At 41.1% G+C, this 17,771-nt stretch overlaps 1 protein-coding gene across 4 annotated transcripts in view; it reads right to left on the bottom strand.

The window, feature by feature from the left end:
• The window catches only part of LOC111862305 (tyrosine-protein phosphatase 99A), a gene marked incomplete at its 5' end in the record, with an annotated part of 708,382 nt that extends 692,136 nt beyond the window's left edge, over nt 1-16,246 (bottom strand). For all 4 annotated transcript variants that reach the window (XM_023847579.2, XM_023847580.2, XM_023847581.2 and 1 more), the window contains 1 exon segment: nt 16,065-16,246. In XM_023847579.2, the coding sequence (XP_023703347.2) occupies nt 16,065-16,246 (182 nt within the window).
• Nucleotides 16,247-17,771: the final 1,525 nt, after the last annotated feature.

Below are 17,771 nucleotides of genomic sequence, written 5' to 3'. Positions count from 1 at the left end.
GAAGTACGGAAACTCCACTTATTCTGTTACGTAGAGCCCTGCATGCCACTTCCAGCCTGTTTCGCTCAGATTTGTGTTCGATCTACATGTTGTGACATACAGACCCATTGCTAGGCAACGACTCGGTAAACACATTCACGCGGAAGAGAACGAGGGCAACAATAGGACGTATATTGCCTGGCACCGGATTTATATCACTCTCACTCTAACTTCAAATCACATATGAAGTCTTCTTTTCACAGCCTAATTCCTTTCGTGCGAATTCTTCAACATCACTCTCGACTGCCATCACCAGAACTCGAGCCAATTCTCGACAACTCTATAAAACGGCCTTCTTTGTCACTTTATAACCTCTCGGCACGGACCACGCAGAAAACAACACTAATAATAATAATAATAATAATAATAATAATAATAATAATAATAATAATAGTTACTGTCATGTGATAAACAATAAAGTCAAAACGATTCTCTTGTACATTGGTCTTACGATGGATGCGCAGCGTGTGTGGAACTGACAGGTAAAAGTGACATCCGTAACTACTGAAGCAACCTGCAAGCACATCGAAATCGCTGGCAAAACATGTGGATGACTTATGCTGTACAGACTCCGTAGAGAAATGCAGGAACCTGATATTCAGGAAAGCCAGTTTCCCAAGAATATAGCTTAGGCAGGCCTAACGCATGTTGTAAAACGACTTTGGTCGAAGTTTATGTCACATAAAGCTGTTTTCTTTATTCGTTTTGAAGAATCTTCGTGCTCCAGAGTTCGGAGTTATGTTTTGTGACCAAGAGAAAGAAAGACAAACTGAGTTGTATGGTGCCCCATCCTCCTACAACATCCACTTATTCCTATGTTCTTCACTTTCCTCCTGGAGTCCTCTCATTCCATTCCCACGTCTGATTGTTTCGTACAGACAAAGTTTCTACTTCCAGCTGGCCATTGTCGGAACTTGACTTTAGCCTTCCTATTCAGCTCAAACACTAACCTTCCTATTAACTTTTTGGCAGTTTCTCTGACTGAATGGAACCAATAAACGAGGTAAATAGATATAGCCAAGAATTTCAAGACCAAGGGAACAAAATTCAAGGACATCTTTGACTTTTATTGTAGATTTGGATGGACTCCACATTGACTGAACAAGACAATTTCTCTTTCTTAAGAAATAAAATATCTTCGAAAATAATTTCTCTCTTGCTCTCTTCAATGTTCCCTGAGCGGTGATCACTGAACACAGAATAGAACTTCAACAGATGGGTGGGTGGTTAAATCGACATATCGCCAAAAAAAACTGTTTTCTTGCAAGAAAAAGAGTTGACACTCTTGAGCAGCGAAAATGAAATATTCGGACACGGTCATAATGTGGAAGTCCGGGCTAACTGCAGACATGTATATGGAGGTACCCAGTTCGAATAATGCTCCGATGTCGGATGTCCTCAATGATGCTTATTGTGGAGTTCCTTGTTCTCAAAGAAAAAAATGCTGTGTCATCTGCAGAGGCTATATGACGTAATAAAGCCTCTTGTAATTACTGAAGCTACTTCAACTGCAGAGGTTCGGGTGAGGAATATTTATAGAACCTTAGACAATTTAATGGCGCTGATTATAGCACAGAGATCATACACCACAGAATAAGAGGTGATGAGAGATTCTTAGTTTATTTAACGAAGATCTTCCTATTACAGTTCATTTGTTAGTAAGAAGCATATATAACGTATTTAGAGACCCGAATGGATGGTGTTTCAGCTCCAGAGAATGCACAGGCGCAGGAAAAGCGACGATAGGATCTCCGATAATTTAACGACGACGCCGTAACTGCACGGATACGAAAGAATACAGAATAAGAGGTGATTATAAGTTTTTAGCATATTTAACTAAGATTTTTTTCACCTACAGTAATTACTTAAAATACGTGTACAAAGTTGTCCTTGTAGTTAAGCACTACGCCACGAAGACATATGCGGAAGTGGAGGTAAAACTTCAAATTTCTTGACCTTGGTACCAGATGGAGGTGAGTGATTAGCTTCATGTCCCTGCTGCTTTACAGCTGCGGAAAAGTGACGATAGGATATCAAGCTATTAAACGACACTATTTCAAAGGCGAAGAATATAGAGCGCCTAATAAAACATAATCATAATAAATCTGTGATTCTCGAGGCAGTAAGGATAGATCACGGTCTCCTGAAGTGTGAAGCCATGTCATCCAGTAAATAGGTACAAATATTTCGGACAAATTTGCTGCCTCGAACTTCAGGGTAGGGGAGATTCTCTTCTACCCTGCAAAACAGAGGAAGTAGATTCCTCAAAATTTAGTATTTATCTACCAGACTACACTGCCTCATGTGCCACAAGACCGAGGTCTGAATAAAGACAGTGCTATTTGCTTGAAGAATTATGTGACGAATTTTCTACTGTCTGGTAATTCTTCACGGGAATTTACCTTGATACCTTAGTATTTTCTTTGAAAACGAACCAGCTCTAAAAGTGAAGGGCGTACAATACTCATACTACAATTGACGGAGTAGTGAGTGGAAAAAAGAAGAAGAAAAAGTTTTCCTTGTGTTGGTACCATAAGAAGTATTGCTTCTCTCTAGCGATGATTTAAATTGAGGTACTTCTCTGGTGCAAGGCCTCATACGTGTAGAGATTTGATAATTTAATGTTTTCTTAGCTCTCACAGATGGTTTGTGCTGTTTTATTTATGTACCCCATTTTGAAACTGGCATAGGTGTCCAGAGATAGGGACTGGTTCTATCGCTTGGGCCCAACTGAGTAGGTTTTACCTTAAGACACAGACAGAATCCAGTCTCCGAAACGTTGTGTTTTGAAAAATAAGCAGGGCGGTTTTTAGATAAAGACAAGACGATGGATAATGTCTAAAAACATATCTGTAGTAAGGTATTACGTCATGGAAACAATGAGCCTGTCAATTAACTTAACGATACTCTTCTTCGCGCTGAAGATAGTGATGTGCTGTTATAACGAGGTTGAGTACGGAGGGAGCGAAGAACCCAAATGCATGTATGGAGGGAATAAGATCTTGAAGCGAGTGTAGGTACTTCACAAAGGACTGTTCTCTTTGATGTTTGACTTGGATTCCCCTTACAGGGCCCTTAAAATGCCAAGGCAAAGCTGCCGAGGATCTATGAATTCACTTCCTGGAACAACGACGGAGACAACCACGCCGTGTGTGCATTTGTGAAACTACGCCTACATGGCACAAGCATATCATACTCCGGAACTAAACGATTTCTTCAAGATCCTGAAAAACCTAGATGGACTCCATGCAGGTGTATTTCAACGATAACGAGTCTATATATGCTCATATTGGGAGCAGGCTCTGTTCAGTTGCGTGGCGGTGGGTTCAAGCTATCTGTTTATTGAGTGGCTCCCAACCGCAAGCAAAGTGTGTTACAATGAAAATGCGTTTCCACATGTGTTCTGGTCTAGAAACCCGAAATTAACGGCCGTGGGGATCCGTTGCTGTGACCACGCGACACCCTCTACCCGCTAAAGTTTGCATTAACTTCGCCGAAAAGCGGTGGTTGCTCGGTCGGTATAGTTCGTTTGCGGACTAGAGGCCACAGAGTTTGTTTTTCCATATGTTTAGCTGAAAAATGTGATTCCAGTAGTTTTATACCTGGCAGGCTTGCATTCCTGTTCATTTGTTACGGTGTTTCTGCCTCGATGTTCTCCATATGACTTTATGCTTGTTATGAAGTTCACTGTGACAGGTAAGTCATATTTAATCCAATATTCAGTTTGTCTCTCCCTTTTGTAATTTATCTCTCGACCCTAGAATGTTGCTAATCTGATAAAACCTTATTTCCTGAAGTAAGTAATATGAAGTACTGTTAGCATATATTATAGCATGTAGATCTGTTGCTAAATAAAAACTCTGTCAACAACGATCGCTGATAGGCAACGACCGCGGAATAAGCAATAACTGCCTTGCAAACAAACATGTTCCCACGGCAACGAGTAAACTACAATGGTAAGGAGCGGTGTTTTCTATGAGGGCCCGTACCGAGAGGTTATAAGGGGGACATTCGTCAGCCAGTAAGGACGTGAGTAGAGGTTAATGTTAGGATCAGTTTCCAGGAAACGGCTAGTGAGAAAACTGAGAAGTAGCATGTGCTCTAGTGTGTAGATTAGCGACAGCGCTATAGTTACTTGTCGTTACGATCTGTTTGAGTCACCAATCCAAATCCCGTCTACAGTCACTCTATTATGTAACAACACGATAGGATGCGGATCATTACGGATTATGTGCGTGTGTCATACAGGAACATGATCTTATCATAATAGTCACGAACAATACCAGAAAATAGCCGTAATAAACGACACAGAGGGGCCGGTCACGGTAGCCAAGGGGTCTAAGGTATGCACTGTCTTCGCTCGCTCGGAAGCCGGGATCGTGGGTTCGAATCCCACTCAGGACATGGATGTTTGTGTGCGTTTTTCTGTGTTTGTCTACAGGTAGAGGCCTTGCGACGAGCTGATCACTCGCCCAAGGAGTCCTACCGTATGTGTAAGATCTAGAAAAACCGAAGTGAACGGGGTTCATGAAGGTAGGCCTAGGCCCACTGGGGCTGTAGTGGCAAGGAAAAAAAACGACACAGAGAAGTATGTATGTTGCAGTCAGTATTCAGACCTATAATTCTTCCGAAAGGAGTTATATAGTGTGCATACTCACTGAAATTATTATTTCAGAGTGGCCTTCAATAAAGCACAGTAGTGCTAATTTAGTAACACAACATAATTCATTACGTGTAGACGGACATTTCACTAACGTAAACGAATGAAACAATGATGAATGAAAAACAGAACGAACTTATTTTGTACACACACATACACATAAAATCACACAGTGAAATAAATCTTAACGTTCCTCAAAATGAAAAATGTTGAAAATTACTGCCATGATTAATTCACAACTTACATTATTTATATCGTATCAATTGCAAAGTGTGTGTACAATTGAATATGACGGTATATGACTAAACATGTGGGGCATATTACGAACGTTAAAAGGAAACAGCTGTTGCCTATTTAAAGTGCTAAACATTTGCCTGAAATAAAGGGGATAATCATGAAAATTGAGGGAGGATAATAGCAACTGCGTATACGAAATGGAAGTTAATGCATTTTACAAGCAAAACCACGAACAAACAAATAAAGCTCAAGCGGCATAGACCAGTTACAATGCATATGCTGCAAGCTGAGAGATATATGGAAACACTAGATACAAAGGGCATATCGAAGCAAATACGTAACAATAAGAGCAACTAAAGATAATCAAATTTCATATTAAAGGCAGAACACACGTGGGAACATCCAGCACAATGAATGTCACAGAAACTGAAGAGCCTAGACAGATATCAGATCTATCTCGTTTCTGATCATCAGAGCAATCCCCCAGACTGACGCACACAACCCGATATTCAAAATATTAAATCGGCTTAACGCCGTCAGATAGCAGCACACCCACTTACACAAAGCGTATAAAAATACACACAAGACACCCACATCTGACACATCCATCAACGAACGAAAATTAAGTAAAAGACGTACATCAACTAATGAAGTTCAATACGAGAGCACAGTACTACAAGTGGAGAACAATAATATCACATTTCAGATACCAGACACCAACAGGGAACCATACCACGAAGGAGACCATAACTACCACACTAATGAATTATTACGAACTGAAGAAAATAAGAAGGAACCAATATTAATTTTATTACAATATTAATTAACTTTTAAACTAAAATAAAAATAATTTTCATTCCATCGACAATTTCCTCTAACAAACACAGTGTCCCAATTGACGTAATTTTGGAGAGGTACTAATGACAGCCACGCGCTGGCCGAAATATTTTCACTTACAGTGCGATTAGAAACCACATAAACTCAGAGCATCACTTTACACATTGCGCAGGAGACGGCAACATAGCTGAAGATTAGCTAAACAGAGAAGAGTCACTGATTACATCAAATATTCACTGTTACATATGCGGCCTTCGTGATTTTATCACCCATTATAGACCTTTCCAGGCATGCCTTCGGCAGGAGAGGAAGTTCACTTCAAAAATTTTCCGATCATCTCAACAATTCATCTGATGCCATAGAACCTTTTATATAATGGAGCTTAATACTTCGTAATGTCTGTTAAATGTTATTAGTATTATTATAGAAAATGAAATGGGCAGCGTATGTAGCATGTTCATCGGAGGACCCCAAAAATAAACTACTTCAAAGACGAGGACAGCACTGAAATTCATGTTAAATAAATAGGGTGGAGTCAGTGGATAGGATTAATCTGTGTCAGGATGGGGTCCAGTAGCGAACTAGTGCGAACAAAGCAATGAACCTTTGCGTTCTATAGGAGGCAGGGACATCTTAACCAGTTGAAAAGCTATTACCTGCTCAAGAGGAACTCTGCCCCATGAAGTTAGCTAAAAATAAAAATAGAACATTATCAAAACAAACCCGGAAGTGTCCGCTGTATGGATGTTTGATGAACCTCGAGATGCATAACATCAGTCATTTCATTCTATCTTGAACCATTTTTATCCAGTCTACCTTTATACATCATATCCAATTGATATTTTTCTTCAATCTACGTTCATGTCTCCCAATTGATCTACTCCCATGATATTTATGATCAATTTTTCATTAACTTCTAGTGTCTCCCATGCGCGGTGCACGTGCGTCACACCTCATTATTCTGCATTTAATGATCCTGTTACTTTTTATGCCCAACAAAGGGAAAGTTTAGAATGAAATTTAATAATAATTTCGTGAATGCTGTATCAATCAGAATTGCATTAGTATTGTCATGCGTATTGGTGACTTCTAAGACGGGTTCTAGACCAGATGGTTGGATTTATTGCACCTCATACATTCAGACAGTTCGGGACTACAGGTAACACAGCGCTATCGCTATACTACACACATTCCACGTCACGGTTGCACACGCACTAGGATTCTCAGCCTGCACTAGTGGTCTCCTGGCAACGGATTTACCACAGCCTCACTGTCACTTCAAATCACACATGAAGTCTTCTTGGCACAGTCTAATTCCTTTCTTGCCATTTCTGCAGCTGCCAGTTCAAGACTTGACTCGACCGCTCTCGACTACTGGTCTATACTCCTACAACTGCCAGCTTCGGAACTCGACTTTCCTATAACCACTTTGTACGGGCCCCACGGAAAACACAACCCTCTGTTGTCAAGAATGCGTGTTTACTGGTCCGTTACCTAGCAATATACGCCCTATTGTTGAGCGCCTTGGCTTTGCGGGAATGTGTTTACTGACCCGTTGCATAGCAATGGGTATACACGTCACAATATAAACAGCAATGATCTTGTAGAATAACAAACAAGTTTTAATGGAAGAACAGCTTGTAATTCGACATGTTTTGAGTTCCCTTTGTCATCTTCACCGGTGTGTATAGGTTGTTACATACTTACTAAACTTTATAGTATGTACAAGATGTTTATCGAACATTTACATTGTTAATGGATATTAAAGCTGCATTTTAAAGGCACACACTGGATTATGGACAGGTTCTGAGTCTATTTAATTCTTTTATGTTTCCTATGGTCCTTACAGCCAATCACGGTAGCCGAGCATTCTAAGGCATATACTGTCTTCGGTCGCTCGGAAGCTGGGATCATGGTTTCGAATCCCATAGAAGGCGTGGATGTTTGGTGTGTGTATGAGTTTATTCTGTGTTTGTGTTATCCTGCGTTTAGGTAGAGGCTTTGCGACGAGCCGATCACCCGTCCAAGGAGTGATACCATCTGCAAAATGATCATGAAACTGAGAAATCAGCCCTGTGCTCCAAAGTGAGAGCAAGAGGAAAAAATGGTCCTTATAATCACGTGTCTGTCTGTAGCCATGTCATGAGGATTGAGAAGTGAACCGATATATATAGGGTAACAATATGATAAAAGTTTTATTAAAACTCTTTTCTAGTGCATCAAAAGGCAATACAATATGTTAATATAACATATTAGCCATTATACGAGGGGCGACAGGTAAGAATAGAGTGCTGAAAGTTACAAATGTAGTTCGATGCAGGAGTCTGAGCACTTACTAATTACTTTCGAACTAAACGTTCCATATTGTAATAGAGAAGAAACCGCCCAAGATTTTAATTCATTAGTAATATGGCACACTAATCCAGGTGTTGAGCACACACTTATCAGCGACTACATGTAATGAAAGCTAGCAGTAATTATATACTGAAACAAACAACAACTTCCTGCAGCTAAAAAATAATAATATATTTACAGCGTTTGTAAAAGCAGCTAGAATAATCTAATGGAACTAATGAATTATATAATCTTTTCCAACGACGAATTTTTCCATATAGAAATATACTCACGTATATTTTTTGAGCTCTATGAATGCACACAGGCACATATGTATATAGAGCATGTTAACCAATTGAATACAAAAGCAACTAAACGAGTATTGTAGACTGGTAGAATTATTCCCCCACGAGGCCCCACCTGCTGCTAATTACACCTGGCGAGTAACATGGATGAAACCGAGGTGAATGCCTAACATGCATTATGAAAGCTGTATAACATATTAATCAGAACAAGCTGCTGATTGGAAAAAAACAGTAACTCTGTAAATAAAAGCAAACTTAAACACGAACCACATACTCAAATGGAACATGTAATAGTTTCCAAATGGAAAGTTACGTGTGTATAAACGACAGCAGTACTGGAAACCTGCAAAGGAGAACTTAAGACTAAGTGACTGCTCTTAAATATAGTATTTGTTGTTTAATGACGCTTCTTTCAATTGCACTTTTTACATAGCGTCAAATGGAAAAAAAATCTTGTGAATAACGAATTAGAATATATAGAGAAGAAAGTGCTCAGGACCAGTTTTAAGGCACTCTCATAGCATCTGATTCGAGACAACCACGGAAACATTTCAGGATATTCCATCTCTGGGCGTAGAATCGAACCTGAAACCTTCTACGTACAGCAGAGAGTTAAGCAAATAATTTTCGTAACAAGCTTATTTTTTACGTTGAGGAGTTGTTAACCCCACGCCCAACCCTCAACCCGGAGGACTACACTTTGTCGGCAGTCCGCGAGTGCTTATTCAATATATTTGCATCTGGAGGGCGCAACCTGAGGACGCGCCATACCGTGGTGACAAGGGACCCCCACCTAACATGCTCAGGACCTGTTTTAAGGCACTCTCATAGCATCTCATTCGATTATAGAGACAGTCATCTCTGGGCGTAGAATCGAACCTGAAACCTTCTGCGTACAGCAGAGGGTTAAGCAGATATTCATTACGTTCGGTTGATTGATCACTGGTACTTTCATCGCGCTTTTCAGCTGTACTCGTCTTGTATGATCGAATGCAAATGTTTGTACGAATTATGACTTGAAAGCGATATGAGGGGAAGTGACCGTGCCCCTCATGAAAGTTCTTTTGCAGCATCTGCTTCGGCAAGTTTTGGAAAGTCGCAAACATCCTCAGTTGGTATGGAAATCCTACGGGGAGAGATCCTCACTCAGTACTTGCGCAACACGAATCAGGATTACTTACATTTCGTCATGACGTAAAGTAAAACTCTGAAGCATTTCAAACGCACAAACACTCTCCCCAGTAAGTATGAGAAATGGCGTCTGTATTTACGCCCTCTATGCTAATCCTATAAACAATATGGTGCAGTAAGTCTCGGACATAAGTTCGGCCACTTCCGCAATTTCGCTTGGTGATAATGTCGTCAGTATCCATTGTGCGCTTGTCACCAGTTGGGGGAGGGATGAGAGAGAGATCAATAAATGTTTCTGGGTGGCGCCATGGGTGGGAATCAGTCACGGAGGTCAAAATATCACGCGCGGAGTTGAAGGGAACAGCCGTTAGCAAAATTCACCCATGAAGTCGGAATTGCGAACAGTAATCCCATTGAATAACCCATTTCTTCAGAAGCTGACAGTCGCTCAGATAATCATATTCTCCGCCTCCTATGAAACCTGAAGGTTCGTTAAATTGTTCGCAAGAACAGGCTACTTCAGACTATGCAGAGGCAGGTGATCAATGAGAAATTGAAGACTATTTCTGGGTTTTTGGGATTTTTTTTTCATTGTCCGGTATTCTAAAGAATAGAAAACACGACGTTTCGGAAACTGGATCTGTTTCCGTCCTCAGATGGGAGAAGACACCTACTTACTGGCCCAGTGATCGAGATCAGCTCTTCCTAAGGGGCCAAATTGATTAGGTGTCCTGTGGTTCCGCGAGCGAGGAACCAGCAGCCACCTGCTCACGCTGGTTCCTTGCTCGCAAATTTTCTAACCTGAAGATGGAGGCGATAAGTTCCTACGAAACATCGATTCACACAATGCCTACACGGTTCCACATCCCAGAAGACGGCATTCTTCATAGTCACTGCTGTGAAAACAACAAATGCATAATCTCAACGATAAAATTCAGACATATATTTCTGCAGTCTGAAGAGGTTCTTTCTCCTCAAAAGTACTTATCATTCACGTTAAACTATTCATCAACTTGTGTGCATTTGCATAGTTTCCGAAGTTTCCATTTTCCTAAAATTCCGAACCTTTTCCAATATTTACGTAATTACTTTCAAGATGCACAGATTTCAGGATATTTCTTGGAACAGGATAAAGGAAAAAAAAATGAAAGTTTTATAATCCGAACTTTAGCGGACAGAGGGTGTCGCGTGGTCAGCGCAACGAATCCCCACGGCCGTTAATCTCGGTTCTCTAGACCTGAGCCGCTATTTCCTTGAAATAGCTCCTCAGGTTGACACTAACTTGGCGACAAGCGGCGGTCGCTTAGTTAGTATAGTTCACTTGCGGACTACAGGCCACGGATTTTTCTTTTCCGAAAACCATAAGCTGAGAAGAATATGCGGTTTTGAATTTTCAGTTATCACTTCACAATGCATTCCTCATAGTGTTCACTCCTGCATATGCTTGTAGGATGCTTTATATTAAAGGGGCTACACAACTGCAAGTTTCATGCCGATATGAAAATTTTGAACGACGCACCTGCCGCTGAGCGTCACTCCTCGCGTCAGTTTCAGACCTCGCTGACACATCTGCCGTGTGCATGTGCCGCAACCTCGCGGGAAGTCAAACCCTGAGGTATGTGACGGTTTCAGAAGTGCCACGGTTGACGGATGGTTCGCTGGGGTACGATATTCAACGGTTAATAAATCATCGAATATTTTTTTTTCAACGAGATACAGAAAACGTAAGCTGTTCAAAGGGTACTGCTTGCTTCATAATCACTTCAGCAATATGCAATTATTATATTCACCAACACAGAAGCTGTATATCTATATCCTTCCTACGCATTTCGCTCATTTATATATCCACAATAAAACAATACATATCAAAAATATGAAATAAATTATTTATACTGATATATTGGGTTTTTGGACTTTATCCATCGTCCTGGTTTTTAAGATAACAAATAAAAACACGACGTTTCGGAAACTGTATCTGTTTCCGTCCTCAGGTGAAGGAAAACACCTATTCTGTTGGGTCCATTAAAAAGAGCTAGCCTCAATCACTGGATAAACCGATGTCACAAAACATGAAGATTACAAATACCTGAGACCAGGTTAAGTCCATGAGAGCTAATAAGAAAAATATTCATAACAAATTGTAGCAAACACTTACAAGCGTGGAACCAGGATAGATAGATCTGCAGAAATTTATGCCACGAAACTAAACTCGTAACCAGGTCCATGACCCCACGGCATGGAATAGAAAGAAGAACTAGTAACAAAAACTAATAGTGTCTAACTAGCGTCAACAATGGAGTAAATCACGTCTATCTAATTTAGAACTTAATAGAAATAAATAAAAGCATATATCACGTCATACATATCTTCTATGTGAATTGGTGACTTCAGCAACTCAAATCTTCAGACGATTCTGTCAGTGATGACGGCCAAGACGTGTATTAACAAGCAGCTGATAACTGTAGCAGTAATACTGTGACATGACGCCTGAAAGCCTGAACTGTGGAGCCAGAGTAGACGTTCACTGCTAGGCAACGACTCGATAAACAGGTTCCCGCGGCAACGAAGCAAGCAACAACCGAAGTATCGTTGAGCTATATCGGTAGAAATGGTGTTTTCTGTTCGATCAGCCCCGAGGCTATATAATGAGGGTCTCAGATCAGCTGAGAAATAATTGCGAGAGTCCCCTGAGATGGCGGTGGAAGAAGTTTGAGAAAAGATGGCAGCGAAATAGTTGGCAGTTGCGGCAAAGAATTGGATTGAGAGTTTCGGAGTTGAGGGGTGGACAGAAGTTGAAGAAACTACACCCTTGTGGGGTCTCTACCAGGCAGAACAAAATGAATGAATGAGAATCTGAAGACTTTACGTGTGCTGTAGTTACAGTGAGACTCTTATAAATCCGTTGCCAAGATATGACTAGCGAAGACTGAGAAGAGTTAGTGTATCTTAGTGATCTGAGTGTTGGAATCAGCAATACTGATGTAATTACTTGTAGTTACGAGTTGAGTGTATTAGTGCAATAAATCTAATCGTCCAATCCAAACCCCGTGTATAGTAATTAATACACGTGACATTTACATGCTAAGTGTGATCAAGTTCACTGTTCTACGACGTGCAATATTATGATAGCATACCGCTCTTACCAGTACTAATGGCGAGTTAGTTTAGCATCGAAAACATTTTATATCTAAGTTCCCTATAAATCGCCTGTATCTGGAGATAAATTAGTGGACGGTTCAAGATTTTGATATATTTTTATTTCCTATTTATATACCAGGCGTTTGTCTAACTATTAGTCACATCCCCATTCCTTCCCCTCACGTCATAAGTCACAAATAAGTGGATTAGGAATACAGAGTGTCAGGATGAAAGGTATCCTATATATATCTCGGAAACTAATTGTCGTACACGTATCCGGTTTATGTCATCGGGAAGGAAAAACTTGTAAGTTTCTTTCCCCATGCCCGGCTTACGCGCATGCGCCGCCACATTTCTGCCACCATGTTAGGAATCACTTGGACATAGAGATGGCTGGGAGATAGATCGGCATAAGTGGATCAATCGCTTGGCCTCCTACGTCGCCAGATTTAACTCCACTGGATTATGTCTTGTGGGGTTATATGAAGAACATTGTCTACCAGGTTAAGATCAGCGACCTGCAACACCTGAAAGCCCGCCTAAGGGACGCTGTGGCTACGGTAACACCAAACATACTGGATCGTCTGGATATTTGTCGTGCCACCAAGGGAGCCCACGCTGAAATTTACTGAGATAGTTATATACTCAGAAAATAAAAACTTTGATAGTGTCCTTTTGTAGTGGTTTAACCCATAAATGTGTATAACAAATGCTTTCTGAGATATAATTATTTTATTTTTGATACCTTTCATCCGGACACTGTACTGTGTAGCATGCATTCGGCAGCTAAATGAAGAAGGAACAGACGGTGGGTATATGCAGTTTATGTATGATATCACGTACCTTATTATCATCTTATGCTGAAAACAGATTCCTAAGGAAAACGTTCGCTTGACGTGGAGGATAGCCATCATGATTTCCGTACTTCACAATATTGGAACTCTTCTACTGATGTTGTGTGAGACTGCGCGCTCCGGACACATGTACCGGATACTACCAACCGCCATATTTGAATAAACAAGCCTTCTGCGCTTCGATATCGGTCATGTTGGTTCTTACGGATCTAAAAGGGCGGCGCCATAGCTCAAGCGGTTAGTCGCTGGCTTCCCATCGCGGCGGACCGGGTTCGATCCCAGGTCTGATCAAGTGGGATTTGTGGGGGACAAAGTGGCGCTGAGGCAGGGTTTCTCCTAGTACTTCGGTTTCCCCTGCCAATCTTCATTCCACCAACTGCTTCACAATTACCCTAACCTCTCATCTGGGGCTGGTACAATAGACCAGAAGTGGCCGCAGTACAAGGGACTTAGTCCCACCCCACTAGCAATAAAAGAAATACGGTTCGAAAAACGGTTTTCCAACTAAGAACGTTATGCAAAATCATACATAAGAACAACATTGAATGGTGGGTTGACATGGAGATATTCATGTCCTCAGGATACTATTCCAACATCAGCCTGAACAGACTGAAAATTAAATACGAGAAACCTAATTCGGGGTAGCTGTTAACCCGAACGTGAGTCGAACTGGATACCGCATGAACACAAATCAAAATTATCAAATCTTTTTGGTTGGAATCCTGCTGTGTATTCGATATTCGTGTTAGTTGGGCCGCCAACGCAACATAAAATGTATTTTTCAAGCTGAAGGAAAAATACATAATACTGTATAATATTTATTATGCGCAAGTGTACGCTATATGTTTCTACTTCTTTTAGGTAATCATGAGCCGAGTTACAAGAAACACAGACTAAATGTCTGAATTGCGTTGTCTTAATTTGGATCCATATTTTACAGTATGTTGTTACTATTACAGCGAATACACCTTTGGAGAATGCAAAATAATATACGATGGGGTACCCAAAAGAAACCGAACTAATTTTTTTTTTGTGGGCAGAGCTTTTGTAGTACCGCGTTTTGCCGCTATGAGCGCATAGAGCTAACATTCCTGAGTCGATAAGCCGACTACCGTTGCTTCAGAAGGTAAGGACTAGTTTCGGCAGAGTTTATAGTGACAACTGTTTTGTGTGATCGTCGTTTTTGCAATGGCTGATTTTCGTGAACAGCGTGCGGCGGTGAAATTCTGCTTTTTGCTCGGGAAAAGTGGAACAGAAACTCTTGAAATGTTAAAAACGGCGTACAAGGACGATGCTATGGGGAAAACTCAAGTGTTTGAGTGGTTTTCCCGTTTCAAAAATGGTGAAATGTCAATTGATGACAAACCTCGTTCTGGTCGTCCTTCCACGGCCCGAACACATGAAAATGTTGAAAAAATTCGTGAAATCATCAAGGAAGATCGACGACGGACCATTGAAGAAATTGTGGAGCTGTCGGGAGTGACTTGGAGCTCAGCGGCCAGATTTGTGGCAGTCGAGTGACTGGTTTTTCCATCATGACAATGCCCCTGCTCACACAGCCCTGTCTGTACGACAATTCTTGACCAAAAATGGTATGACCCCTGTTCCTCACCTTCCATACTCACCCGACCTTGCCCCGTGCGACTTTTTTTTGTTTCCTCGAATGAAAAGAGACATGAAAGGAAAAAACGACGGAGGCGATGTCAAGCATCTCAAAAGATGAATTTAGACAATGTTTTGAAAAATGGAATAAAAGACTAGACAAGTGTATTAGTGTAAGTGGAGAGTACTTTGAAGGGGATTGAAGGTTTGTGCTTAAAATTTGAATAACTAAGTTAAAAAAAAATAAGTTCGGTTTCTTTTGGGTACCCCCTCGTATATGTAAAATCGTAGTGATGCGCAGTCTTCGCTACAATAATAATAACAGACTGTAAAATATGGAGCCATATTAAGACAACGCAATTCGAATACTTAATTCGTTTTTCTTGTAACTCTCCTAATGATAACCCAGAAGAAGTTGAAACACGTACACCTGCGCATGATAAACAAATAACAGAGATACAGTAGTATATATATTATGTCTTATTATTTTATATTGTATTGACGGCGAAATTATACGATTAATAAAAAATCCAAATAGTACCTGTAGCATAACCTGTTCGGTTTTGGAAAGGCCGTAGAGTAAATAAACAAAACTTGAGTGTTGCTTAGACGTGCAGCGTGCTACAAAGGAGGCGTATATTGGAACATAACAACACGAAATATTCACAGGACTGAGTGAAGGAAACAGCTGCAAAGAAATCTCCTTATCGTAACGCCAGCCGCTCGCCTGGTATAGGGATTTAAAATGGAAAATATGATTTATGAGCACAAAGCATATTCGGAACGACACAAAGCTACTAGAATGCTTGCATTAAATTCTGTTCTCCATAGCAAATAAAAAACATAGATCCTATTCCAGCGTTTGAGTATGTCAGAGTTAAATCCACTTAAAACCGTGTCATGAAGCTGCTGTGATAAGGTACTCACCCTCACGGAGCGTCACCATGTAGTAGGATTCCTTGCTGGGTCTACTCCGACCCATTGCATTTACGGCTAGCACCCGGAAACTGTACACGGTAAAGGGGAAAAGGCCCGTCACTTGGTAACTCGTCTCGTTACTCAGCGTCAGGATGCCGTTGGTAACATCCCATTCCCCGTCCTCGCCAACTCTGCAAGAAAACACACATCATCACTTTCGTAGCCATGAATACAGAACGGATACTTGTATGTTCTCGGCACAATTAGAATAAAGTGAAGTTAACATGAGGAAGTCGCGTCTGTCAGTCTATTTCTCCTCCAATTGATTTCCTCACTAAAATTCTGTATTAGTTTCCACCTCATCCGTACTTCCCAGTGACACTTCATATATGTATACCTAAGCCTATGATAATAGCCAGCATAGCGGACTCGGTATAGCGACTGGCTACAGGATAGACGATCGAGGGGGAGGAGTTCGAGTCCTGATAGGGCCAAGAATTTTCTCCCTTCCATGTCGTCCAGACCGGTTCTGAGACCCACCCAGCCTGCTATCCAATGGGCACCGGGGGCTGTTTCCCCGAGGATAAAGTGGCCGGGGTGTGAAGCTGACCACCGAAATCAAGAAAATGTGGATCTATACGTCCACTCCCCCATACGTCTTTATGGCTTCTGCTTATTTGGTTAAGCACAGCGACAACTTTACCTTTTTTTCCTTTATGCCTGTCATAAAGATTTCAGTTGTGCAGTATTCGCAGTAATGCGCCTTGTTAATTCTATTAGGCGACAATATTTTCCTGAGCACCTTGTTTTGTAGAGATTGTAATTTATATAGTTACTTCGAAGTTAGGATACACTTCTTTTTCACAAACCTCAGTGCAGTCACTTTTTCTAATTCCTATATTAAGAACAGGTTAGTAATTTGATAAATTCATGAAACTGAATAATGGGAAGTTATATACATGACAAAAATAAGTTTGGCTACTTCAAAACGTCGTAGAAAATAACATATAAAACTTGAGGCATCAGTAAGTGCCTTATAAACTGATGATAAGAGAGTGGCAATCCATGAAACTGTGACTTCTTCATCCTCTTCTTCAAGACCTGAAGCAGCAATTCAGCATATACATTCTCTGATTGTGGCGATCTGCTAAATCCTATTTTGAAAAAAATACTGTTACACCTTCAAGACCCCTCCTCTTCCAAGGCAGAGAAAGACGCGAAATCATTGGTGGGCCAAGCCCAGCGGGATCCACGGTGCGGGCCAGTACGTTCGGGACTCCGATAGTGAGCACTTGAATCCCACTCAAGGCATGGATGTCTGTCTTCATTTATTCTGTGTTTGTGTTGTTCTTGTGTAGGTAACGGCCTTGCGAAGGTCTGATCCCCCATCCAAGGAGTCCTACCGACTGTCTGAAGACTAAGAAGCTGAAGTGAAACACAGCGGTTCATGGATGCCCTATTGTAGATTGTAGAATGGGAACTTAGAGCACAATTACAATGCATAGATGTAGGAAGAAGAGAACTCGGTCGACTTAGAATTATTATAGGGTTCGATCCCGGGTCTGGTCAAGTGGGATTTGTGGTGGACAAAGTGGCGCTTGGGCAGGTTTTCTCCGAACACTTCGGTTTCCCCTGCCAATCTTCATTCCACCAACTGCTCCACAATCACTCTCACCTATCATCTGGGGCTGGTACAACAGGCCAGAAGTGGTCGCA

The sequence above is a fragment of the Cryptotermes secundus genome, unplaced genomic scaffold, assembly GCF_002891405.2.
Source record: "Cryptotermes secundus unplaced genomic scaffold, Csec_1.0 scaffold179, whole genome shotgun sequence".
NCBI classification, from domain to species: domain Eukaryota; kingdom Metazoa; phylum Arthropoda; class Insecta; order Blattodea; family Kalotermitidae; genus Cryptotermes; species Cryptotermes secundus.
The sequence above is the reverse complement of the archived record's forward strand: the minus strand, read 5'-3'. Positions and strand labels throughout refer to the sequence as shown.